The sequence below is a fragment of the Oncorhynchus tshawytscha genome, linkage group LG07, assembly GCF_018296145.1.
Source record: "Oncorhynchus tshawytscha isolate Ot180627B linkage group LG07, Otsh_v2.0, whole genome shotgun sequence".
Lineage (NCBI taxonomy): Eukaryota > Metazoa > Chordata > Actinopteri > Salmoniformes > Salmonidae > Oncorhynchus > Oncorhynchus tshawytscha.
The window spans coordinates 53,226,296-53,252,005 of NC_056435.1; the positions used below are offsets into that span (position 1 = coordinate 53,226,296).

The 25,710-nt window shown below is 43.1% G+C and overlaps 1 protein-coding gene and 1 pseudogene across 4 annotated transcripts; one reads left to right on the forward strand and one right to left on the reverse strand.

Annotated features, from left to right (window-relative positions):
• Positions 1–42: 42 nt before the first annotated feature.
• LOC112254830 (protein polybromo-1) lies at positions 43–14,793 on the reverse strand. 4 transcript variants are annotated; one of them, XM_024427722.2, is made up of 31 exons: positions 14,651–14,793; positions 13,933–14,082; positions 13,602–13,699; positions 13,234–13,381; positions 12,902–13,054; positions 12,424–12,609; positions 12,129–12,227; positions 11,747–11,924; positions 11,388–11,604; positions 10,989–11,130; positions 10,655–10,752; positions 10,063–10,204; positions 9,631–9,768; positions 9,317–9,428; positions 8,925–9,132; positions 8,310–8,610; positions 7,872–8,008; positions 7,445–7,656; positions 7,153–7,335; positions 6,909–7,066; positions 6,043–6,285; positions 5,497–5,642; positions 5,046–5,203; positions 4,687–4,870; positions 3,869–4,076; positions 3,281–3,479; positions 2,881–2,994; positions 2,198–2,359; positions 1,429–1,493; positions 1,062–1,260; positions 43–613 (listed from the first exon to the last, which is right to left on the reverse strand). In XM_024427722.2, the coding sequence occupies exons 2-31, from the start codon at positions 14,068–14,070 to the stop codon at positions 450–452; spliced, it is 4,890 nt and encodes a 1,629-aa protein (XP_024283490.1). In that variant the 5' UTR covers positions 14,071–14,082; positions 14,651–14,793; the 3' UTR covers positions 43–449. The 4 variants fall into 4 exon arrangements, with proteins under 4 accessions (XP_024283490.1, XP_024283492.1, XP_024283491.1 ...); XM_024427724.2 differs by lacking the exon at positions 2,198–2,359 and having other exon boundaries at positions 2,923–2,994; XM_024427723.2 differs by lacking the exon at positions 2,198–2,359.
• A 361-nt stretch (positions 14,794–15,154) lies between these two features.
• LOC112255514 overlaps positions 15,155–25,710 on the forward strand; it is a 42,294-nt pseudogene continuing 31,738 nt past the window's right edge.

The following is a 25,710-nucleotide window of genomic DNA, read 5'->3' on the forward strand; positions in this document are numbered from 1 at the left end:
CATGGGTGACTCAAAACAGACAACACAAATGAAACAACCATAAATGTTCTCTGCAAATTTATTTTGTCAGTGACTGACCATAAGCAGCTAAGAACATGCACTTACATTGAGAAATCTTCACAAACATGATACAAAATAAAGAAATGACAAACCTAAGCTTATTCTGCTCTAAAAAAATATAAAAATCCATGATTGATTCACTATAAAATATTGCTTCTCTATCACCTAATTCTTCTTCCTGTGTCCATTCTACGATGAGGACAGTGAGCGTGTGACAGTGGTCGTGTACCAGGTCAACTACATTGCAGACATTTGCATTGAATCAACCAATGGTTGTGTGCCATATTATGTGGTTAGCTAATATGTTAAACACCTATCCAAGTATGTTGGAGATCTGACAGGGGTCTGCAATGTAGTCAGCTAGGAACACATACAGTTGTTAGAGGTTTCTACAAGTTGTACGCCTGACGTATGTTCAGTGAGTCTCGAAGCATCAGGTCCCGCAGGCGCCACAGTGCGTCTGCCATCGTCGTGTGGGCTCCCTTGCTCTTCAACCAATGGGAAGGGAGTCTGCTCTCCTGCTCTTTGGACATGTGGACATCTCTCCTACGTGCTATGGAAATGTGACACTTTACCCATCACAAGTCATACCACAAACCCAAAAACTGAACAGTCCAAAAAAATGCAACAATAAATGACACCTAAGAGGACAGCTATTCAAGAGAAAGTTAGAAAACATTTTTTTTTTTTACCTTTATTTTACTAGGCAAGTCAGTTAAGAACAAATTCTTATTTTCAATGACGGCCTAGGAACAGTGGGTTAACTGCCTGTTCAGGGGCAGAACGACAGATTTGTACCTTGTCAGCTCGGGGGTTTGAACTTGCAACCTTCCGGTTACTAGTCCAACGCTCTAACCACTAGGCTACCCTGCCGCCCTACACGGTAGTACAGTGAGAAGGAAATTGTTGTAGTTCATTCAGTATGCTGTAGGACAGGTGCATGGAAAGAAAGAAGGCAAACGCAGTACAGAAGAACAGCAAATTTGTGAGTAGAAATATACCTTTGAGAGATTGGTCCCACTTGCTGACAGTGTTGTTCTCTGCGTTCAGGCCCTCAATGTACTTGAGGTAGGCCTCAGAGTGGAGCACCCTCTGGGTCTTGGGTGGTGGAGCCACAAACATGGGGGTCGTGGGCTGGAGGAGGGAGGGTTGCCCTAGCTGGCCCATGCCTGGGTATGGTGGAGGGGCCTGCATCCCAGGCTGAGGGAGATACAGGAAAACAATAACTTTCCCAATGCATTTGGATAAAATATAACATATGGAACTAATGGAAATCCAATCAGGAATCATACACAACATGCAAATAGTTCCAGATGATAGAAAGTATCAGTGCAGTAGCTCATTGGTCATTGTAAGTTTGACTTTTACCTGTTGCATGTAGTGGTGGCCTCCGGGACTTCCTTGCATGCCATTCATACCAGGACCCATCATACCTATCACAACGAGTTCCCACAAAATCGTGACAAGACGGCAAGCACTGTTGTATGAGGGTAATAGTTGTTGCATGATACATTCATAGTGTAGGCTATATAACATGGTGGATGTGCATAGAATGCATGCTGGAAAATAAACGTGTGTGATCTTTACAGAAACTGGTGAGATAAAGGGTTAGCTGTAGTCATTGCTCCACAGGCATTACATGTTTGTTCATGTGTTAATTGAGGAGAGCATGGATTCTGATGTTTGAGAGAAATTAGATATGAGAGTAGATGTGTAGAGAAGTATGTGTGTAGAGAAGTAAATGACGGTGGACCCCTGTAGTGCTTGACGGACAGACAGACTGAAAAGGTAGTCAGTTGCACACGATATAGCTACGATGCAGAGCATCTTCATTTCAAACTGTCTGTCTACCAGGCAGTCAAGCAAGTACCTCTACTCTACACACTACCTTCTTTACTTTCAATGTGTTTTGTTCTGCTGCCTGCAGCTCACCAACTCTGGAGTGCACTTTATCTCCCAGCAGGCAGAGATGTTTGGCAGCCTGAGTGGTCAGTGGGCCACCACAGCACAGCCTGCCTGTAGACCAGGTAAGCCCCTCCAGCAGGAGAGACAGACACGACTGACTGGGAGCTACTGACTGACCAGGACAGGTGTGGCCTTGGCCTGGAGTGGACGGTGGCTGGTTGGGGGTCCTTACCTGGGTGGGGCATACCAGGGTGGTACCCAGGCATACCTGGCTGGAAGTGTTGGGGGGGCATCGAGCCCATATGGTGAGGTGGCATTGGGCCCATACCCAGCAAGCCCTCATAGGGGCCCTGCATGGGCATACCGTAGGGGGGGCCATAAGCTCCCATCATGCCTTAGGAGGAGGCAGGGAACAGACAACAACATATCCATGCATAAGTGGCATGCAACTGACATGCACTACACATTAATGATAAGGAAAAAAAAAATAAAAATCAACCAGTTAGTAGGCAAAACAAGCATGGTGTTACTGTATATATCTACATGCTGATGGAATGAAATAAAAGGTTAAATAAAACAAATACTCTTGTTCATGCAGTTGATTTGGATCGTGCATTTGATGCAAAACAAATAAACTGATGGAATACTATACATTTAAATTAGTAGCAACAAACAAAAACCGCAGCCTATAATGAGGATGCAGTTGAAAAGGCACTGGACAATTTTCAGATAGGAGAAAAAGTTGAAGGTTGAATCGTTTTAGCAGTCCAGCTAAGTCCCAAGCGATCGTGCTGTCTCCCTGAATCACAAATCAACCCCTAGCCCCTATTCTATAGAAATGTATGCACATCTGTGTGCTTAGGGGTTAGTGGTGTATTTGTGTTTCACTGCTTGTCTCTGCGAGTTAGGGGTTACCTGGACCAGGCGTCATTCCCATCATGGCCCCTACTGGGGTACCTGCTCTAGGGGAAGCTTGTTGCTGGGCTGCCCTCTCCCTCTCCTGCTGCTCCACCACCCTGGCTGCCCGCTCTGGAACAAACAGTAACATGCATGCTTCGATAGATTCATAACGCTAACATTGAAGGGACATTACAGTCCAAAATCAAAGTTTGTCAGATATTTGGCATGGGATTTGGACTACTTTCGTGACCTGAAAACAGATTATGGAGTGTAATAATGTCCCTTTAAATAATGACATTGTCACCTTGCTGGTACATACTGATTGCAGATCTCAACCAGTGCATGAATCTAATGGTGTAACTAAAAGACTCTGTATAGACACCTCAGTACTAGCATGCTTCCCTGGCCTTCCTACCTTCATACTCTACTTTCTTGGGAGCCTCCAGGTTCCTCCACTCGGTTCCCACCAGACGGCTGAGCTCCCCAAAGGAGAAATCAGGGTGGCGGGTCTTGATGACTGAACGCATCTCACTGCTGAACAGGATGTAGCCGCTCATGTTCATTTTCCTCTTGGCCCCATCCTTCTTAGACACACCCTTTACCTTGGGCGTGGACTGTGAAGGGAAACAGGGGGTAGACGGGTCAATCAACAGTAACACGTACAGTTTTTAATGAATTCAAGCTCAATTCCATAAAGAGATAGATTGAGAGGCCCTAGGTAGTGATGTACACATTGGTTTTGTAGGAGTGTGTGAAGAGCTTTAAGATCTAGGGGGAATGATGGTAATGGGTGTAAAATCATGGGTAGGGCTGTGTGTGATGCATGAGCGGCTGAATGGAGGGGTTATGTGGGGTTGGGTGTGTTTGATTAGAGGTAAGAGACTTGTTGGGACAAAGGTGGGTGTATGCATGAAGGTGGAAGGGTAAATCTGTTGAGGTGGGTTGTGTGTGGGCAGAAGGGTACAGCATTTGGGCAAAGGGTGTGGGTGCGTGGATATAAGACCTGAGGAGGGGTGTAAGGCATGATGTCCAAATCGCTTGCCAGAGGGGTCTGCATGATGGGCATGGAGGGAGTCTCTGGAGCCTCGTCCTCATCCTCCAGGTCATCCAGATCCTCATCCCCCTCATCCATGTCTGCCAGCTTCATCTCCAACTCTTCAATCTTCTTATTCAGCAGAGGAGACGGCTCCTTCTGGGGCACTATCAACTTCCTGGATATGAACCAATCAGAGAAGAGGGTTGATACCAGCCAGACAAGAAACTCACATATGCTATCAAGCGAATAAAATCTTTGGCTGCAGTTCGATTCTCTTCCCTTGTTCTCCCTGAAGAGAGCAAAGCAGCTTTCTTAGCCTGGGTGTACACCGGTCCAATCCACGAGGGGGAGTGAATTAGTTCAGTGCACACTTAAGGGGGAAATTGGAATAAACGGAATAGGGCTTTTACCTGTTCTATGTTAAAGGCCCAATCAGCAGAAACTATAACAAAGCGTTCTCCCGACCACTGTTTCTGTAAAAATCTGAGAGATGCGGCTGGAGAAAGTCACTCAAATTTATAGACAAAGCTATGGATGCAAGGACGGACCATCCATGTTATTAAAATGATAGTTTAACCATGTTGAGGCTATACATGGTTTGTTTACAAACATTGGAGTAAAAAAATGCTTATTTTGGTTTCTGATGGGGTACGACATTTTAAATACGCTCATAAGTTATAATCTTCAAGAATCAATGGGTACATATGATTCATGCATATTTCCTAACTGGATGTAGCAACTGCTGATTGCCCCTTTAAAATGTTCAGTATGTGTGTGGCTCCCACCTGAAGTAGTAGATCTCGTCGTCCACCACCTTAGCGTGGAGGGAGAAGCGCTTCAGGCCTTTAAACTTCTTCATTTGCTTCTCACTCTCGATGTAGCGGCTCTCACACAGCAACACGTCCTCCTCAGACACCTCAGTGGGCCGACACGACAGGTAGTCCTTAAAGGACGACACCACACATTTACCTGCAGGAGGGAAGGAAAGCGTGATGGTTAATTACAGGACCACTCCAGGGGGTGCTATATGTCAGAAACGGTTTTCAGAGACTAGTCTGGCAAAGGTTTGATAATGTAAACAGCAATAATGTGTAGATTGAGTATTTGCATGTTGAGTGTAGTGCCTTGTAAAGTGGTACGGTACCGATGACGCAGGTCATGGGACATGTCTCCTCCAGGTTGCTGAGAAACACCTCTCTCTTGTAAAACATCCTGGTGGGCTCGTGTTCAGTCTCCTCTGGGTGGATGAAGATGGGCCCGAAGAAGAACGCTGCTCCGTCACTCACCCACAGCTTCTCTATCCTGTTACAGCCCAATCAATTAAAACTGTTAGCTTCCTAATTGTCACATTCACAGACCTAAACCACATTTCCATATTGAAAACACAAAGCTGACTATATATTTCTGGGACTTCTCACATCCCATCTCCCTTGCCTTCTTCTCAACTGTATGGGAGAAGTGGGTCCAAGGTGCCTCCCCTCGTACCTTGTTCTTCAATACATTTTGAGGAGGCGGCGAGAGGATGCAAGGATTCGACTAAAGAGCCTCTCACACACAATACATATGAAGAGAAATACTAGGTTTGATTGACATACCTGCCGATGCGTGGTTTAATGAGCTCATGTGACCGGATGTAGACACAGTCTCCCACCTTCAGCCACATGTTGTTGTAGTGAAGCTGGTCATAGTACGGACAGCCTGGCTCCCCTCCAGTCATCTCCACTGGCACATCCTCACGCTCCTACACATCACACAGTAGGAGAGCACACACACTCTAACACCGATACAGTGTTGGCGCCGCAACAACAATATTCAGCTTTACCCCTCTAACACCTTTTACACTAAGTGTACTGTGCCGACTGATATTTTCCTTTCCCATTGTCCTTTACAGCACAGCTCCAGCAACTATGGTGGAAGCTTAACCAGTACAGCTAGTCTCAGTTTAGTTTGGCTCAGCAATATTTAATACATTCTAATGTTTAGTGTTATTTAATATTACATCGGAGATATTTGCCCAATGAAGTGTTGCCTTACAAGTACAGTAATTGTGGTGGTCTTATTTGTGATGGACATGTCCTATAAGCAGGACAACGGCAATTCACTCTAAAATAAAGAGACCCCCTTGTGCTCAGACCTCTCACCTTGTCGACGATGCTGCGGCTGCCGTTATCAGCCACGGCCAACAGTTTCTCCTGATCACGTTTGGCATACATGGAGGCCACCCGGACAACGGGCAAAGGCACGTCCCGAGGGACAAACCTCACGGCGGCTGGCACGGCCCACAGCTTGATCTTTTTAAAGGCCTTGTTCCTGGCAGAATAACGGGACTCACAGACGTACACGTCCTCTGGTCTGACTCCCTCAGGCTGCAGCTTGAAGTAATCCTGTAGAGGAAGCACACGGATGATCAGTGTGTTGAGGGGATCAATTTAAAGCAAGGCAATGGCTAATCTTCATCACATAATGAGAAGTTCTTTGGAATACAAGGTGATTTGTAGATCAGTGATTCTGCGCAGTAGGACTGCAATGTGGGTTGGGGGGGGGGGTAAATCGATATATAATATCCCAATATGTAACTTTGACGATATAGCGTATCTTATTGACAATATTGCGCTAGTTGGCTGTACCTGCATTAAAATTAGGGAGTTTTAGGCACTTGTTTCAATGACTGATCAAAACTTGTTTTCCATTGGCTCTCTCGTCACTCTACAGCAGACATATGGCGAGCAATATGTTTGGAACCTTGAATCGCAATAAAAAAAAAATCAGTATCAAATCGCAACCGCATTGTATTGGCACCAAAGTATCATGATAACATTGTATCGTGAGGTCCCTGGCAATTTCCTGCCCCAGTAGTCAGTGCATGTTATATTACAAATGACATTACAATTCAGCTCAAAATGTTATCTAATCCAATAGATGAGCATAACATTTCAATTGAATTACATACATCTATGTCGCAGGTGTGTGTATTATCAGAACCGTTCAGATAGATACATGACCGTACCTTGACAAACATGACCATGCATTTGCCCAGTATCTTGCTGACTAGTACTTTGTTGAAGTAGTCACTCTTGAAGACCTCTTGCTGGAGGAACTTGCGTGTTGCCAGATGGAAGGTCTCACCGGGCCTGTAGAACCAACAGCCATACAGCCACTTCTCACCTACACACATGGAAAAACAGAATAACACATTACTGACAGTAAAGCAGTGTGTGTGCGCATCTCAAAGTGTGTGTCGTGTTGGTTACCTGCTTCGTCCTCCCACAGGCGCTCGATGCAGACGATGTGAGGCTTGCGGTTGGCCTCGGCCAGCTGCACGTAGACACAGTCTCCCACGTGGTAGGTGCTGTTCTCAAAGCTGCAGTCCTGACTGTACATCCTCTCTGGCCCCGCACCTCCCCCAGCTGGGTCCTCAGCCTTCTCTCCCTCCTCTGGAAGCCACATAGAATATGATAATACATCAACCTCACATTATATAGGCCTCAGACTCAGTCACAATCACCTGCACTGACACACACCCGGCCCCATGCCATCACACACCTTTATTCTCCTCCTCCCTCTTCAGTTTGTCCTCCTCCATCTCCTTGGGTAGTTTCTCTCTCTTCTCCTGCTCTACGTCACTGTGCATGTGTTTAGAGGTGTAGCTGAGAGCCGGGGAGAGGAGGATCTCACCGTTCTTACACAGCTCATCTCTGATCTTTATAAAGAACTGCTGCAGCTCCACCGCATCCTCAAAGATCTCAGAGTCTGTCCTGTGAAGGGACAGAGCAAGGCATGCAGGGTCAAAGGTTGAGGGTTCACAGAGAGATCAGTTAGATTTAACTTGGTTCCTGGTTTGTTTCAGCTTTCTATCAATGCTGCAATCTAGAATCAGATGCATAAACTCAAACACAAAACAAAGACTCAGAAAGGTTGGAGAGCAATTGAAAGCGACAAAGGCCTTTCTAATGATGTGCAGACTACGTACCTGTGCAGGCGCCTGGCCTTCTCCAGCACCTCAAACATGTGCTCCTGGAACACGTCCAGCCTGCGGTAGCGTCCTCGCTCCACGTTGGCCCGGATCACGTCAAAGTTGAGCAAAGGCTTCTCTGGGCTGGCCGGGTCCTGTTGAGGTTAGTTCACTTAGTTTAGTGGTCGTTCAGAACTTTTTATTAAAAACTCAATGACTGCTATTACAATAAACATAAGAATTTCTAAATGCTACACATCTTTGTTTAAATCTAAAAAAAAAAAAAAAATTTTTAAGTCTGACCGGAGGCCATTTGAGTGCAGATTTAGTTTTGCCTGTTAGATCACACTGAATAAGATTATAGACAGGGGGCACCTGATCCTAGATCAGCACTCCTACCCCGATAAACTGTGAATACGGCCCCAGGTAGGGTACGGACGATCTCCTATCGCTTACCTGGGCAGGGATCTCAGCCAGTGAGTCGCTGTAACACCTCCCCTCCTCGTCTTGGTGTCCAAGCACAGACATAAACAGGTTCCTGATCAGCTCCCTGACTAGAGGCCCCACAGCAGGGGGCGAGCCACCCTCCTCCACTCCCTCCTGCAGCCTGCGGGTCTCCAGGAGCACGCGGTGGAGAAGCAGAGCGTCGCGGTAGATCAGGCTCTCTGGCTCGTTGTAGGTACAGGCGTTGTTGAACATCAGGGCAAAGTCTTCCACCAGTGCATCCACGTCCTGATAACGGCCGCCCGCCATGTGGCTAGAGAAGAGGAAGAACATAAATAAAGTCCTATCTTCTTTCGAAAAAGATTTGTCTTTGCTTTATTGGCTCCCATCCCCAGACACACACAGAGGTTGGAGCACAGGGCGCACTTTAGGGGATAAGTGCTGTGCTCAAGGGCACAACACCAGAAGATGGTACATCTAGGATACTGATACCAGAAACCCTTCAGTTGCTGGCTCACTCTGCACCAGATTCAAACAGGGCTAACTTACAGTTCCTGGCCCAGCTCTCTAACCTCTCAGCACCTCCTCACCTCTTGCTAGCCACACACAGGTTAGCCTGTAGCTTACCTGCGCAGGCGCTCCATGTCGATGGGCCTCTTGATGGTGGAGTAGTAGTCAGGCAGCTCAGCGCGGGACGGAAGGCGCAAGAAGATGGTGGAGATACGTCGCCCCCTGCCATCTGTGTAGTTCCTCACAGCATCATACAGCTCATTGAGGCGCTGCTGCAGCGGGGTCAGGTATTTATTGGACTTCTTAGGAGACGCGCCACTCTTTCCTACAGAGAGAGATGATGGCGAAAAACATGCATGTGAAAGGGACAAGTACAAAAATATTTGAGAATTTTCATGTAAATGTTATCAGAACAACAATATACATTTAGCCTTTACTCTCGTTTTTAAAAATGTTTATACATATTTCAGAAGTGCTGTTAAACACCTATAGAAAAGAGTCAAACATACTTAGTTTGAGCTTAGGAGATCCCATGTTGTCAGTGCCCTCCTCAGGAGAAGCTCCTAGCTCCTTCCGCTTGTCCTTCACGATCTTCTCCAGGATGTCAGCATCATCATAAACCTCCACAGCAAAACAGGTCATTCAATCCTCCCTCCCATGTTGTAAATTTAGCCCAGGGTGGTGTGCATTAGGGCATAGCATAGCAAAACAAAATTCTGTTTCTTATTGGCCAAGTTCAGGTAATAACTCCCTGTTTTACTTTATCTTATGCCTACGGAACACTTTGTGACATGGCCCTGTGAGTGATTGGCAGTGGTCCTACCTGAGATCCCTCCTCGTTATAGTGGCGTGCGTTGCGGAACATCAGCCTCATGTCGTCCATAAGGGCCTCTTCGGTGGCGTAGCGCTCTGAGCGGATGTTATGCTCCATGGTCTTAAGATCCATGGGCTCCAGGATCACCTGGTAGAAGGGAGGAGTTAGGTTCATAGATTAGCCGATCTACAGCATCCGTATTAGGGAATCAAATGTAAAAGTAATATTTTCCATTGCTGGACCAAGATCTGTGTTTCAAATAACCAAGATTCTGCTTTGATTTAAAATGTGTGGCTTTTCTCCAATGCAATAGGATGTCCAGTACTCACTATATTCTGTTAGGGGGGAAAGAGAGAGAAAGAAAAAAAACTTTTCATCTTTGTCTTAGCAGCCCTAGCAAACTAGTGGATTGTGAAAACCTGGTGTTGACTTCATGCCTACCTTGTAGTAGTCTGCGTAATCCTTCTTGGAGGGCTTCACCATGAACAGATCACAGAGCCTCCGGTTGGTCCCTGCTTCTCTGGCTTCAGTCACTGCAGCATACAGTGCCTTCATACGGTTCTTCTTCACATTCTTCTTATGGCTAAATGGCAAGAGGTGGTTATATTCAATAAATGTTTTTATAAAAAGTATGAATTTCAGCACCCCGCAGAAGGGCCACAGTTATACAGGACAAAAATAGGTACAGATAAAAATGTACATTGAAAAAAACTCTTGAAGTACTAACTGATGGTGACTCAATGTTGTTGCTAGCAAATCGCACGACCAGTTATCAAAACTCAACTCCACCTCAATATAAGAGAACGGAGTTGGGCTGCCTGCAGGCAACTTGAATTGAGTCTAATTACCTTGGCAAAGGGTAAACTTAAAAGCAGGAGGGCAGCAGATGTAGATAAACACAACAAAAAATAGTGAGAATGAAAGATATAGTTGGTTGACTTGGTGTGAGATGTCAATGATTGCATCTATCTAGATGTGGTAATGAAAGAATGAGAGAGAGAGAGCGAGAAAGGGAGGAGTGGGGGGGTCCTACCTTTTCTTCTTGGTAGCACTGCCAGTTCCTGTGTCAGAGGACAGAATGCTGTCCTGATCCTCTTCATCACCTCTCCTCAACAGCTCCCTCTTCTTCATCTGCAAAACATTCATTACATATCACGGTCAACAATAGCGTACTCACCATTCAGTCTTTTATACACAGAAACACTACCAGAATTTACATTTCAATGTCTTGTATTCCTAGTTGCATTTCCAACTCACCAACAGAAAGAAATCCTACCAGTGTACTCTGAATGACTGTTTATTATATTCAGCCCTTTCCTAAACAATCAACAGTATAAAAGGCAGATAAGGTCCAATACCCTACTGACCAGCAGGATCTGCTGCAGCCGCAGGGCCCGTTTGAAGATGGCCGAGTTGGGCACGTTGTAGCGCTTAGCGTTCTCAAACATCAGAGTGAGGTCAGAGTCCATCTGCTCCACGCTCTGGTACTCCCCGTTCTTCATCTTCTCCCTGGGACAGAGGACAAGGTCGGTCATCATTCACTGATGGGTTTTATGTATATCCAAAGTAGCAACAGGAGCTGGGCAAAAAGAAGGTCCAAAGAGTTTTGCTGATCACAAAAGAATATCACATTTGGGAGAAACAAAACAGCGAGTGGGGACATGATCTTTTCCTCCAGTTCATCATTCAATGACGTTAGTTAGACGGCGAAAAACTCTCCATGTACAGTACCTATAGGACGATGTACTGTAGTAGCCTATTCCTACCTGATCTGCTGGAGGGCGATGGGCTGTTTGACCTGCTGGTAGTAGTCAGGGTATTCTTTCCTGGAGGGCACCTGGAGGAAGGGTTCAGAGAGGAGCTGTCCCTGGCTGTTCCTGCCCCCCCTCACAGCCTCATATAGCTGGAACACTGGGTTACCCATGTCCATACTGAAGCTCAGGCACTCCGCCTCAGACTCACCCTCGTCATAATGCACAGAGCCTGGAACACGATAGACAGAGGAGTGCACACAATTAGTCACATATACTTATCCCTACTGAAACAAAGCTATGAAGAGGGTTTGGTCTCAAAGATTAAACAATTCAACTCTAGTTAGTGTGTGTATGTGTTGAGACAAACTCGCCAGAGAGCAGGGCGTCCTCGTCACTCTCTGAGCCGTACTGCAGAGCCAGAGTGATGGCAGAGAGACGGTCTCCTTGGGCTGACCTCCGGTTCCTGATGCGGACACTGGTCTTAGTGGGCTCAGCATGGTCGATCTCAGTCTTTCTCTGGATAAAGACCTTCTTGATGGTGTTAGCATCCTTAACATCAAATTAGGGAAAGCATTGTGATTAGTGTGCTTTGTGCATCTACAGTACATTTGGAAAGTTGTAGACATGCAGTAAAATCTAGAGTATAACATAGCTCTACTGAAACTAGACTTTCAGCTCAATTGTACACCAGAACATATGAGAATACGGAAATGCAGCATAATATATATTATATTCAGCATAAGATAAATATACCTTAAAAACCTGAGATCCTGGTTCATTGTATGTTTTTGCATTTTTCGCCAGAAGGTCAACATCCTTGGCCATGGCGGTGACACTTTTGTAGTACCCAATCTGAAAAAGACAAATAATCAGTAGTAGTCAAAAGAAATCATGGTTAGGTTACACAGTTATCTTATATAATTACACAACGCATGAAATTATGTCAAGTAGGCCTACATTAACTTGTTTATGTATCAATATGCTTAAATCAATTAGATGTCAATCAATTCTACACAAATCACAATGCTTCAGGAGGTGAATAGGATACTTGTATTCTCTGAGCGATGGCTCTAAGATCAATGGGCTCCTTGATAACGGCATAGTAGTCTGGGTAGTGCATTTTGGAAGGCAGCTTCTGAAAGAGCTCACTGATGACCCGTCCTGATGTGTCCGTGTATGACACCACAGCATCCAACAGCTGCTCCAAAACCTCTTTCAGGCAGCTCGGTGGAGTCTGCAGATCAGAGCATACAGGAACAATAAGCTATGATCCCAAGCACATCCACTGACTATGCAAATTGGGTTGCAAGTGTTACAGAGCTTATAAAGAATGGTTCAACTTAGCTTGACAGTAGCAGTTGTAGACACATTAAAAGTGATAATGAACAGTATTAGGTGGTTGACCTGAAACGAGATATGAGCTATCGAGATTTATTTTATATTCTATGATAGATGCACAGCAGCAAGGAAATCGAAGATCATGACAGAGGGAAAACTGATTTGTCCAGATGATCTTTGAGCTTTACCTCATCTTCAGTGGAGAGAGCAGGATTATCCAGCATGTCTTCACCATCGTCATCATCTTCTTCATCACCATCCTTTGGCTGCACAAACTCATTCCTGATGTGAACGTAGAGTTCCCACAGCCTGCAGGCTGCCTTGTACTCTTCACTCTCAGCCTGATAAGTCAGAGATAAAACCATGACTAACCTGCAGTGTTTGAAGGATGTTTTTCCTACTAGTCAAAGAGTAACAATTTTTGTTAATAGTCAAAGTGTAATGGCACAACATACAGCATAATCAAGCCTTCAATAGATTTTCATCTCAGAGTTTCCACTGAACATAGTGTGTGTGTCACCTTATAGTAGTTCTTGGCATTGTTTAACATAAGCTGGAAATCAGCAGTGAGCTGCTCCACATCTTGGTAATCCTCTGACTTGAGCTTCTGCTGGATCTTGGTCATGTCTATGGGCTGGGACACCACCTCATAGTAGTCTGGCAGGTTCCTGGAGGAGGGAGAGGCAGATAGAGAAAAAGCCTCCAGGTTACTTCTACATTAAGTCTATGGTCATTTGGCATCAAATGTTAGAAAGTAGGTTGAAATGGGGAGGGATTACTTGGACATGTCAAAAAAATAAACAGGTTAAGTTTTCTGTTGAGAATGTTTTGTTACCGTGTGCCCTGATGAAATGACCCACCCATCTCTAATGTCAAATGGTACATTACCTTCTCTTTGGTACCCTGATGAACAGCTCACAAAGCTGCCTCCCCTGGTCATCCTTGTGGTCCCTGACAGTGTTGTACAACTCATGGCACACAGCAATCTGTTTTACACAAAATATGGTCAAACAATGTGTGTCAAAGCAGGTTACAGTACACGAATCAAAGTTTGGGATACTTGGATTCACTGCATCACACGAATAAAACATGACAAAGCTGCCCAAATGTCAAACAACAAGGATGTTAAGAATAACAAGCTTTAATTAAGGGGATAGTTAGTTTGGTCTGATCTCAATAATTTCATACATCAGCGCTAGAACTAAAAAAATCAACTCACAGGGTCTACTGTAGGAACATTAAAGGCTCTTCGTCTTTTTCGTCCGCTTCCAGGAGTGGAGGATGCATCGTCAAAGTCCCCTCCGCTCACACTACTGGAGGGAGAGGTGGCCCTTCTTCTTTTCGAACTCATTTGCATAACTGATGGTACCTTAAAAAAAATATATATATATAAAATAAAAATCACCTTTATTTAAAAAAAATAACACACCGCGTTAGCTTGGTGGCTAGGTAACGTTAACTCTGCAACTTACTGTATAATATATTATACACACTGACTAGCCCTGTAACGTTAAATAATTGTTTGTTGAGACTAACTGACATCAACGCAAATATGACCATGTTCCCTTTAAAGTTGTTAGCTAACTAACTACTTAGCTTGCTATGTAGCCCATAGTTATAAGTTTATGCTCACGTTAGTTTGTTAGCTAGGTATTTCAAACGCGGGACACGGAGATCTTCGTATACTATTGGTTTATTTCGCTATCTAGCGATACTTCATTTAACTTAACCATAACAAATATAGACCGGTAGCGCGTAGCTAGCTAATGTAGCTAACTAGCTACTGTAGCTGCTAACATTCCAGCTACAAACAAAGGCGAGCGCCTAAAATGTTCGCTACACGCTCAAACAGAAATTCGATCAAATAACTAGCAAGCTAGTTGTAATGTTAGCTACTTCGTTAAACTAATTTAAGGCAAAGTGCAAAGCAGGCTTACCTTAATTGTTATATATTTCCCTGAGCAAAATAATGTGTTGTACTGTATATCTAGCTAAAGTCAATTCATATGGAACGTTAGCTCGTCAAGCGCCTCCCCATGATTGCCGGAAGTGACAATATACAGCTGCGTTCGATTTGGAAAAAGTGGGAAATAGCAAAGATTAATTTCCTAGAGCTGGGGCTAATTCCAAACCTACAACATTATCCTAACCCTAACCACCCGAATGGTTTATATCTGATGTAATGTAATAGATAAATACCCAGTCTGAACAACCTCAATACAGATTCGATTGAATTGACATGCAATATTAGTCTACAATTCTCCGAATCAACATTATTTTGTTTTACAATTCTCCAATTAAATCTCACACGAAATTTCTATTGTATATCTATTGTATGTCATGAAATTGCACCCCCTCTTGAATAGCCAGCCCAAATAGCTTATAATAACATCATCATGAAGTCTAATGCGGTATGTTAGCTTTAGGCAATAAAATCCATGTCAGGTGATATAGTTAATTTAAGGTAGGTCCAGATAGTGGGCTACTTTTTATTCAACGATTTAGGACTGTTTCATTTCCTGAGCTCTGAAGCGAGTACCCTTCTTGGCGTTAGGCGAGTAGCCTGAACTGGTCTAGCGATGCGCACAGAGAGCCAAACCTGAAACCGCCCTTTGAGAGGGAGAAGGGATTCTTGAGCTCCGTGCATTCAGGTAAGATTTTAATTGTATTTGGATGCATAAGAAAATGTAACCACCTTTCAGTTTTTTGGCCTCGGGTATATTATCGCCGTAGACTATTCTATAGCCTTCCTAATCCTATCCAACCGGAGCATCTTCGATTTTGCATAAACTGTCTTCTTATACCGTAGCCGACAATTCATATCCAAGATGCTCTTACATGCTTGTTAGACTATACCCTTGAACGTTGAGAACATGCTTAGGCCTATGCACAGCGCACCCACACACTCCTTTCATTTTCATTTCAACAATCGCCTATTGATGTGCTTTGTACTTGTACTTGGATATATTAAAATATGTATGTATGATAATAGTGTAGATTACATTTTTTGTCAGTTCTGATTCATAATTTCACTGGTCAACCCGTCTGCTATAGTACCGTTTTCGTTGACGGCCTAATCGTGCCAAGAAAGACCAGAATGTTTCTCACTAAATTAAAAGTATACATATTGCAATCCAATCCATTCCATATGATAACGATTTTTTTTCTGAATCTTTCTATGTTATATTTCAAGTGTTGTCATAGCCTGTTGGAATTTGAATAAAGCTAGAAGAACTACGAGGGCTATGGAACAAGATGTTGCATCTTTCCCAAGCAATTGGTGATATTCTGCTATAGCCCATTCGGACTCTGGCTGTCCTTACTACTTACTAATTTTACATAGAGCAATAATGTCCAGGACTTCCACACATTTCCTTGTGACTATGGGTGCACTGTGCAATACACTGGGACTTGGCCAACAGGGTACTAATTGTTCATGATCAGTTCTTGACAGGTTGGTTTTAAATACACTTGTTGGAGAGGTTGCGGTTGTACAACATATGTCAGGGTCCAGCTAAATCTCCCTTTCTCTGTTCGTAAACAAGTACACTAGAAATACAAAAGTATGTGGACACATTCAAATTAGTGAATTTGGCTATTTCAGCCACACCAATTGCTGACAGGTGTATAAAATCAAGCACACAGCCATACAATCTCAATAGAATCTCCAATCTCCATCTCCAACATTGGCAGCAGAATGGCCTTACTGAAGAGCTCAGTGACTTTCGCTGTGGCACCGTCATAGGATGCCATCTTTCCAAAAAGTCAGTTTGTCAAAGTTCTACCCTGCTAGAGCTGCCCCGGTCAACTGTAAGTGCTGTTATTGTGAACTGTAAATGTCTAGGAGCAACCACGGCTCAGCCGTGAAGTGGTAGGCCACACAAGCTCATAGGTTCTAGAAGTCTGAGGGCATCCAAAGTTACATGTCCTTATGGTGCTACAAGAGGTACAAGATCTACAGGGGAAGCATCATTTTATGAAGGCCTCTTTTCTCTCTCTGATCTGATTTAACCAAAATGTTTGATTGATTTCTTGATTGTTTATAGGTTAATAAAGGTGGACTCTGGAAAGCAGAATTTAAAGAGGAGTCTGATGATGTGCCAATATTTATGATAATAGACTTGATGCCATAACAGCTATCATTGAAAGTAAGTATATAGTTTACAGAACTGTTTATTCTGTTTTTGTTAGGATTTATTAAGTAACTGGCTCCTGTTCAAGCTTTTAATTTGTTTTTGAGCTTTATCATGCCAGGTATCGGGGTATCCTCTCAAGTGAAAACGCTCAAGGAGATTATCATATTCTTCTTCTGTATTACAGATGCGACGCAGTCTATGAAGTTGTCTTACTGGTAAACCTCTTTTTAGGGGGAGAGGGGGATAAATATCAGCTATCAATATAGGATTTTTATCTGTATGTTTTCTGTAAACTGTAGTACTTAGAAATGGTCTCTTCTTTGTAACAAGTACATCTAAGAAATGTATAGAGTTAATGGTATTTTCCATAGTGAAGGAAATTAATTGTATTCTAGAGTTAATGTAGTTAAGAAATTCATTTAATTTCGGAACCTGTCCAGCTCTGGCTGTAGAGCCGAAACGTCTGTGTACACTACCCCTGATGTAGTAAAACATTTAGAAGGTTTAATAATGAAGCAAGCTTTATGCAACTTATTTTTGAGTGTGAACCCATTACACCTCTGTCTGCCTGCCTGCCTGCCTTCTCTTAGCCTTGTGGTAAATACAACCTTGAGTGGTGATCACTCTTTTCTCTGGTTATTTATCGATTGAAATGACCTCTGTGAGTTGTAATTCATTAAAATACTAAAGAGAGATGGCATTGGAAATTGCTTTAAATCTCCCATGTTGATCCATACATCTGATTTTGCATTAGGCACACCATGGGGCCAATGGGGCTCTGGTCAAAACTAGTCCACTATATAGGGAATAGAAAGCCATTTGGGATGCAGCCCATGCTCAGTTAAGACCCTCAATGTCTCATCCATGTAAATACCACATCTTTCAAAGCCTATCATAATTTGGTATTGAATGACTAGATGATAGATTGTCTGTGTCATCATTAGCATGCTTGGCTGCTCTTCTCTTCTTCTCTTCTCGATTTAAAGTATGAAGTGTGTGTGTGTGTTTTCCAGTGAGCAGGGTCTGCCTGCTAATAAATGTGGATGCTAAACTTTCTGCCTGACTGTCCACCACTTCATCCCTCCACAGTTCTCCCGTGGCCGATTGGATTGACAGAATAGGTTAGGATGCCCCTTGGAGATCTAGAGGACGGGAATGGATGGAAAAAGAAGACGTCGGACATCAAAGAAAACTATGACTTCAAAGAAGTTCTGGGAACGTAAGTGTTCTGACACCACTGTTACAGTAATAGCTAAATACAGTAAGTCTCAATGTATTGCTGGGAGAGAGATGTGCAAGAAGAAGTATATCACGTTTAGCGTAACAGAGAGATTAGTGCTCTTGGACATTATTGTATTTATTTCTATTGTCTCAGTGAGAGCAGAGCATAGAGCAGCCAGGCCAAATGGCAAAGTAACAGCAGCGTGTGAGAGGAACAAAGAGGGGAAATAAAATAAGACAAAGAAAAACAGGATGAGAAGACATTTTATTTAACCAGGAAACACCCTTGAGGATAGAATTTTCTTTTGCGAGGGTGACCGTGACCTGGATATCATTGAGGAAATAACACACATTTGGATATGATAATTGGTCCAAAATGTAACATCTTTGGCCTTTTTCTGTTGCAAGACATCAAGCCGTGTCACGCCCTGACCTTAGAGAGCTGTTTTATTTCTCTATTTGGTTAGGTCAGGGTTAGGTTAGGTCAGGGTTAGGTCTATGTTTTGGCCGGGTATGGCTCAATCATTGTCTCTGATTGGGAATCTTAGGCAGCCTTTTTTCCTTTTATCTTTGTTAGTGGCACTATAGCCCTAGTAAGCTTCACGGTCGTTTTGTTGTTTCTTGTTTTGTTGGTGACATTTGAATTAAATAAAGAGAAAATGTACGCTCATCACGCTGCACCTTGGTCCGGTCATTTCCAAGACGACGTTCGTGACAAGATGCCATGGATACATTATGCTTTTACTTGGATGTTCTGAGGAGCAGAACCATAGAGATCATATCATTCATTACGAATGATATGATCTCTATGAGAACTCCATTATGTCTTTGAGTAGTTAAATTTAGAATGTGTACTTAAAAATGTATCCTTGTTTGCTCTCCCAAAGTGTGTGGGTGTGTAGCTTAGCATGCCTCTGCTTGGGGTAGAATGCAATGCACATAGTGGGTAATATGAGGCTATGTTGGCAGATCCCCCTTGGAAATAGTCATTATAAGGATGCCTGACTCGTCTCTCCTGCTAAAGGCAAGAGGTCTGACTGCTGCATTACTTTCACTGGTCTTGTCCAAATACCCATACTAGTGTACTACATACTTAAACTGTGTGCTGTGTACTCATCAATACTATTTAGCACGTACAGTTTAGTAAAAAGTGTGCAGTATGACACGGCCGCAACACAGTAGCAGCTCCAGTCTGGCTGAGTAGGTGGGGCGGGGTCGAGTGCGAGTAGATTTTTCCAAATTCAACAGACATGCATTGCATTAACCAGTCTGATAATAGCCCATTTAGAAAATAATTCATTTCTCTAAACTCTGAATAGAATAGGAATGGAGTTATTGGCTGGTTATAGGCAGTCTATCACAATCAACCTATACCCTTGTAGACCACATAGCCCATCTATCCTATTTATAAATGACTGAAAACAGAAATAGATCATTTGAGTGTGGAAAACTGTCATCAAGGCAACTTTGAAGAATAATAAATCTAATGTTTGTTTAACACTTTTTGGTTACCACATGATTCCATATTTGTTAAATCATAGTTTTGATGTCTTCGCTATTTTTCTACAATGTAGAAAATAGTAAAAAAAATGGTGTGTCCAAACTTTTGACTGATACTGTATATAAATGAAATCAAATAGCCTAGTACACACACTTTTTAAATGTTCAAATCGAAAGTCTATTGCACAGAAAAATGTGGCCAGTCGGGTGCATCACAAATTCAGAACCGCTGGACGCAGCCACATCCCAATGTAACACGTGTTGAATTTCATGTTGTATAAATACACAAAATCGGAATAGTTTCCATGCCTGATATTAGTGTACATTCCTTTTGTTGTTGTAAGTGCCCTTTTTAATGTTGCACGTTCTCCTTCTGCATTCCCCCTCATAAACATCCTCTGCCCCTCTCACCTCTTCCCTGTCTACTGTACCTATGTGGAAGAGAGGAGTTGGTGCATAAGGGCAGCACAACATTCCATTTGTGGATGTTGTTTGTTTCTTTATCAGAGAATAAAAGATCAACACCAACCCTGAATCTTTGGTCATATGTAAGCCGATCAAAACACAACGCAGGGACAGTCTTCACCGGTGACACTGAGTCCCTTTAAAGCTGTAGCCAACGAAGCAATACTTGTGATCATTTTAAGGAGAACAAAAACTACTTGGCCTACATTTGAACACCACCACAGAAGCTTTGCTATTATGTAGCCTTTTTTATGTAGCCTTTAAAAATAAAATAAAAATCACATACTATAAAACATTCTATTTTCCCATAATTAGAACGTGACATGATTACCACTATTTGTAGATTTTTTGGTAGTGCATCACGTGTCTAGTTGATCAGCTGTTGTCAAAGCCCAAATGAGTATGACATCCAGGCATTTAAAGTATACAACATTTTCAAAATGTTGCATACTATTAAAGGTCATTTTTTCGCACACTCAAACGGCCTACTATTTAGGACGCAGTATGGGTATTCGGAAACGGCCACTGTCTGATGCAGCCTCATTCAGACCATTTCCCTTTCTGTCCATGTGTTTGTGATCAGACTACAGAGCAACACTCGTATTTCATTTTTCAACTGCATTGTTTTGTTCGTAAGTTAGCACATATTTTTCAGTTGACATTTTAATGGTCCAAACCTTGAAGCACACATGAAGCCTACGATCATCACATTATGTTTTGGTCAGTTCACACAAGCCTATGCACCCCAATGGACCAGAAAATCAATTTCCAAGCAGAAAGCTGAACACAGCCCTTGGCATTATGACTGATGGTTTGTATCTGGAGGGGGCAGACTAGATCGAGTCTGATGGCATGACACTAAGCAACAGGAGGACAGCATTGACTCCAGATGGTCAGGGATTGAGTCTCCACCTTTCCGCTCCCCCCCACTAAAGCACCATGCAATGACCTAACATACATGCGCTGGTGTTAACAGAGATATGGTGCTGTGTGTGGATGCTCACCTCTGTCAGGAATCGCATGTTAATAACAGGTGTTTCCCTGGGACAGGAATGGTTGGAGCTGGAGATAAATGGCTCTACTGCATGCAGCTCAAACAGTGTGACATGATAGTGGCTTTGTCCTCTGGTCAAAAGTAGTACACTGTATAGGGAATAGGGTGCCATTTGGGATGCAACCACTGTTGGTTGGATAATGAGGTGGTCCCTTACAGAATATCAGACCTGGTGTAGCCTGGACTCCAGCAATTCGCTGTGATGTCCTGTACTGTGAGACTAGAACTGGCGTAGCCAAGAGGAGTAAACTGAAGTAGTGAGTCAGAGTAAAGTCTGTGATATACAGTTACAGTATCACACCATATTTACCCCAATGTCACATCAATGTGAGAGAAGTAGAACATCACACTGCATCAATGCTAAACAGTGACAAAATAACATGAGCAATGATCTTCGTCCGCATATTTCAACCTTCCAGAGTTGTTCATTGTTATCTATTTCTTTCAGTAACATTGGATACAGAACTCAATACAGTGGTGTGGCGTCTGACAGAATATTAAGATATTATAAAAGTCTTATATAAGCAGGAGCCAGGAGGATAGCATCGCATTCTTCCTATGAAAACCTCATAGCAATCTTCCCTCCCTGTTGTCATGGTTCACAGTGAGACATGGCAGAGAGCAGAATATAATCCCACTGTATGTGTTGACGGAAAACTGCTTACACTCCCAGATAGATTACTGAATACAGATTTATCTAGGAATGCAGGGTAGGGGGTTAATAGATTTATTTGGAAATGTTGTATTAAGTTCTTCTGGTTAAATCTTGACATTCCTCATGTGTTTACTCAGTGGCGGCTTTAGGATGAACTGTTCTGTCGGTTCTTGTCCTGTCCTGTGTCCGGTCCAGTCCCGTTCTATCCTTGTGGGGTTGACGGAACAATGACCTCCAAATATCATTTGTTTTATGGATCCAGATGTTATCATTTACAGTGAGCTCCAAAAGTATCTGGAACGGTGGAAAAGTGACAATTTTGCTGTTTTCGTTCTGTACTCCAGCACTTTAGATTTAAATAATACAATGACTTGTTGTACGTAGTCCCGCCATGTTAATGATGAGAGGCATGTCTTGGGGCTATGATATTTGTGCGTCTGTAACTTTCTCACTGTCATTATTCACAATTCATTCAGGGCTATTCGTAATGAAGCGAGCCAACTTCGTTCAGCAATTAGCTTCAGCAAGCAGGTGTGCGACAGTGGCAAAGTTGGTTTCACTTTGGATTGCCTGTCTGAGGGGCTAGTTAGGAACCGTCAATAAATTACACTATGTAAATGGACAATATACATTTCATATTAATTTATACAAGCTTTTTAAGTCATTGAAATTTGGAGCTATTGAAATGTTTAAATATTGTCCCTGTACATTTGTCTCTCCTCCGTGGCCCGGTAACCGATAAGTGGTCGAGGAGAGTGTCAATTAATTAAGGAGTCGATTACCTACTTTGGCAAGAATATTGTGCTTAGTGTGTAGCTGCGCACTGAATTGATGATTACTTGGGTGCTGTCAGCTGTGGGCATATGGGCAGGATTTTTAAAACAATTAAAAAAAAAAAAAAAAGGAAATCTGGCCTACCCTTTATTCCGTGACAAACAATTTTTTTCTAGTCATCTTGCTAATCTCAGTTTTGAACTAAACTGATTTTATGACCAACATTATCCTTATATTATTATCATTTTATTATTTTTATACTAGGATAAATGTTTCTAACTCATATCGATGCCACATAGGCCCATTTTAACCAGAGAAGTTTGTTTTTCGGTTCAGTTGCGCTTTAAATCTACACTGTCTGCTAAAAAAAGGAGGTTTCATTTACCCCGATGATAATACCCACCAGAATGTCTTCAAAGATGTTGACAGTGACCAGGAACACTTAGTGAGCTTTAGAGAGCAGCAATTCAGTGCCCGACGATGGTTGCAATTGAAATCAGCTGTGCCGGTGATATTATGTTGTATTGATGGTTTAACGAGAGTTTACCTCATTTTAATACACTGGCCAGTGCTGGTTGCAATTGACCCTGTGTGTTTATAGCCAGGTCTAGTACTAAGCATTAGGAAGAATAGGGTCAGTATGTTCCATAGTAGACTACTGTTTCTCTTCAAACCAAACACTGTTCTGTAGGCTAGGCGTGGAAGTAGATGGCGCCAAAGAACATGGCCGATGTTTTACATTCTCCCAACCAAATGTGCTATTTTGTTAGTTTTTTTTGCGTTTTGTGTAACTTATTTTTTAACTTATTGTATAAATAATGTTGCTGCTACCATCTCTTATGACCGAAAATATCTTCTGGACATGAGAACAGCTGGAAGACTGGAAGAACTCACCGCGGACTGGAAGAAACCTTTTTCTTTAATGAGTCCGTCGAGAAGGATATCATGCTTTTAATGGAACAGGCCCAGATCCATGCCTTTTGCATGAAGAAAAGACGCAGGAAAAGGGGCCGCAGATCAGGCAGCCTTCTGAGAATTTGTAGGTAGTGAAGTGAGTAAACTCCCACTGTCATCCGTTCTTCTTGCTAACGTGCAATCATTGGAAAATAACATTGATGATGCACGATTAAGATTATCCTACCAACGGGACATCAAATACTGTAACATCTTATGGTTCACTGAGACGTTGCTGAACAACAATACGGACAATATAGAGCTAGCGGGATTCTCTATGCACCGGCAGAACAGAGATGCTACCTCTGGTAAGGCGAGGGGTGTGTGTGTCTATTTGTCAATAACAGCTGGTGCGCAATGTCTAATATTAAATAAGTCTTGAGGTATGCTCGCCTGAGGTAGAGTACCTTATGATAAGCTGTATACCACACTATCTACCAAGAGAGTTCTCATCTATATTATTCATAGCCGTCTATTTACCACCACAGAACGAAGCTAGCACTAAGACCGCTCTCAATCAACTCTATAAGGCCATAAGCAAAGAAGAAAATGCTCACCCAGAAGCGGCGCTCCTAGTGGCCAGGGACTTTAATGGAGGCAAACTTAAATCAGAAAATCCTAGACCACCATCCTCCACACACAGAGATGTATACAAAGCTCCCCCGCCCTCCATTTGGCAAATCTGACCATAATTCTATCCTCCTGATTCCTGCTTACAAGCAAAAACAAAAGCGGGAAGTACCAGTGACTCGCTCAATACGGAAGTGGTCAGATGACACGGATTCTACATTCTACGTCGTCCCCACAGTGACTGTACGTACATATCCCAACCAGAAGCCATGGATTACAGGCAACATCCTGTAACATCAGATTCCAAACTCTCCACCGTGGCCAAGACCAAAGAGCTCTCCAAGGGAGAGACCTACACTTGTAGACCATGTCAGGGACAAGATTGTAGACCTACACAAGGCTGGAATGGGCTACAAGACCATCGCCAAGCAGCTTGGTGAGAAGGTGACAACAGTTGGAAGAAACACAAAAGAACGGTCAATCTCCCTCGGCTTGGGACTCCATGCAAGATCTCACCTCGTGGAGCTGCAATGATCATGAAAACGGTGAGGAATCAGCCCAGAGCTACACGGGAGGATCTTGTCAATGTTCTCATGGCAGCTGGGACCATAGTCCCCAAGAAAACAATTGGTAACACACTACGCCGTGAAGGACTGAAATCCTGCAGCGCCCGCAGCGCCTGCTCAAGAAAGCACATATACAGGCCCGTCTGAAGTTTGTCAATGAACATCTGAATGATTCAGAGGACAACTGGGTGAAGGTGTTGTGGTCAGTTGAGACCAAAATGGAGCCCCACCGTCAAACATGAAGGTGGAAACATTATGCTTTGGGGGTGTTTTTCTGCTAAGGGTACAGGACAACTTCACCGCATCAAAGGGACAATGGACGGGGCCATGTACTGTCAAATCTTGGGTGAGAATCTCCTTCCGTCAGCCAGGGCATTGAAAATGGGTCGTGGATGGGTATTCCAGCATGACAATGACCCAAAACACACAGCCAAGGCAACAAAGGAGTGGCTCAAGAAGAAGCACATTAAGGTCCTGGAGTGGCCTAGCCAGTCTCCAGACCTTAATCCCATAGAAAATCTGTGGAGGGAGCTGAAGGTTGAAGTTGCCAAACGTCAGCCTCAAAACCTTAATGACTTGGAGAAGATCTGCAAAGAGGAGTGGGACAAAATCCCTCCTGAGATGTGTACAAACCTGGTGGCCAACTACAAGAAACGTCTGACCTCTGTGATTGCCAACAAGGGTTTTGCCACCAAGTACTAAGTCATGTTTTGCAGAGGAGTCAAATACTTATTTCCCTCATTAAAATGCAAATCAATTTATAACATTTCTGACATGTGTTTTTCTGGATTTTTTTGTTGCTATTCTGTTTCTCACTGTTCAAATAAACCTACAATTAAAATTATAGACTGATCATTTCTTTGTCAGTGGGCAAACGTACAAAATCAGCAGGGGATCAAATACTTTTTTCCCTCACTGTACAAATTACCTCAACTAACCTGTACCCCCGCACACTGGTACCGGTGCCCCCTGTATATAGCCTCGTTATTCTTATTGTGTTACGTTTTATGATAACATTTTATTTGAGTCTACTTGTTAAATACTTTCTTAACTCTTCTTGAACTGCACTGTTTGTTAAGGGCTTGTAAGTAAGCATTTCACT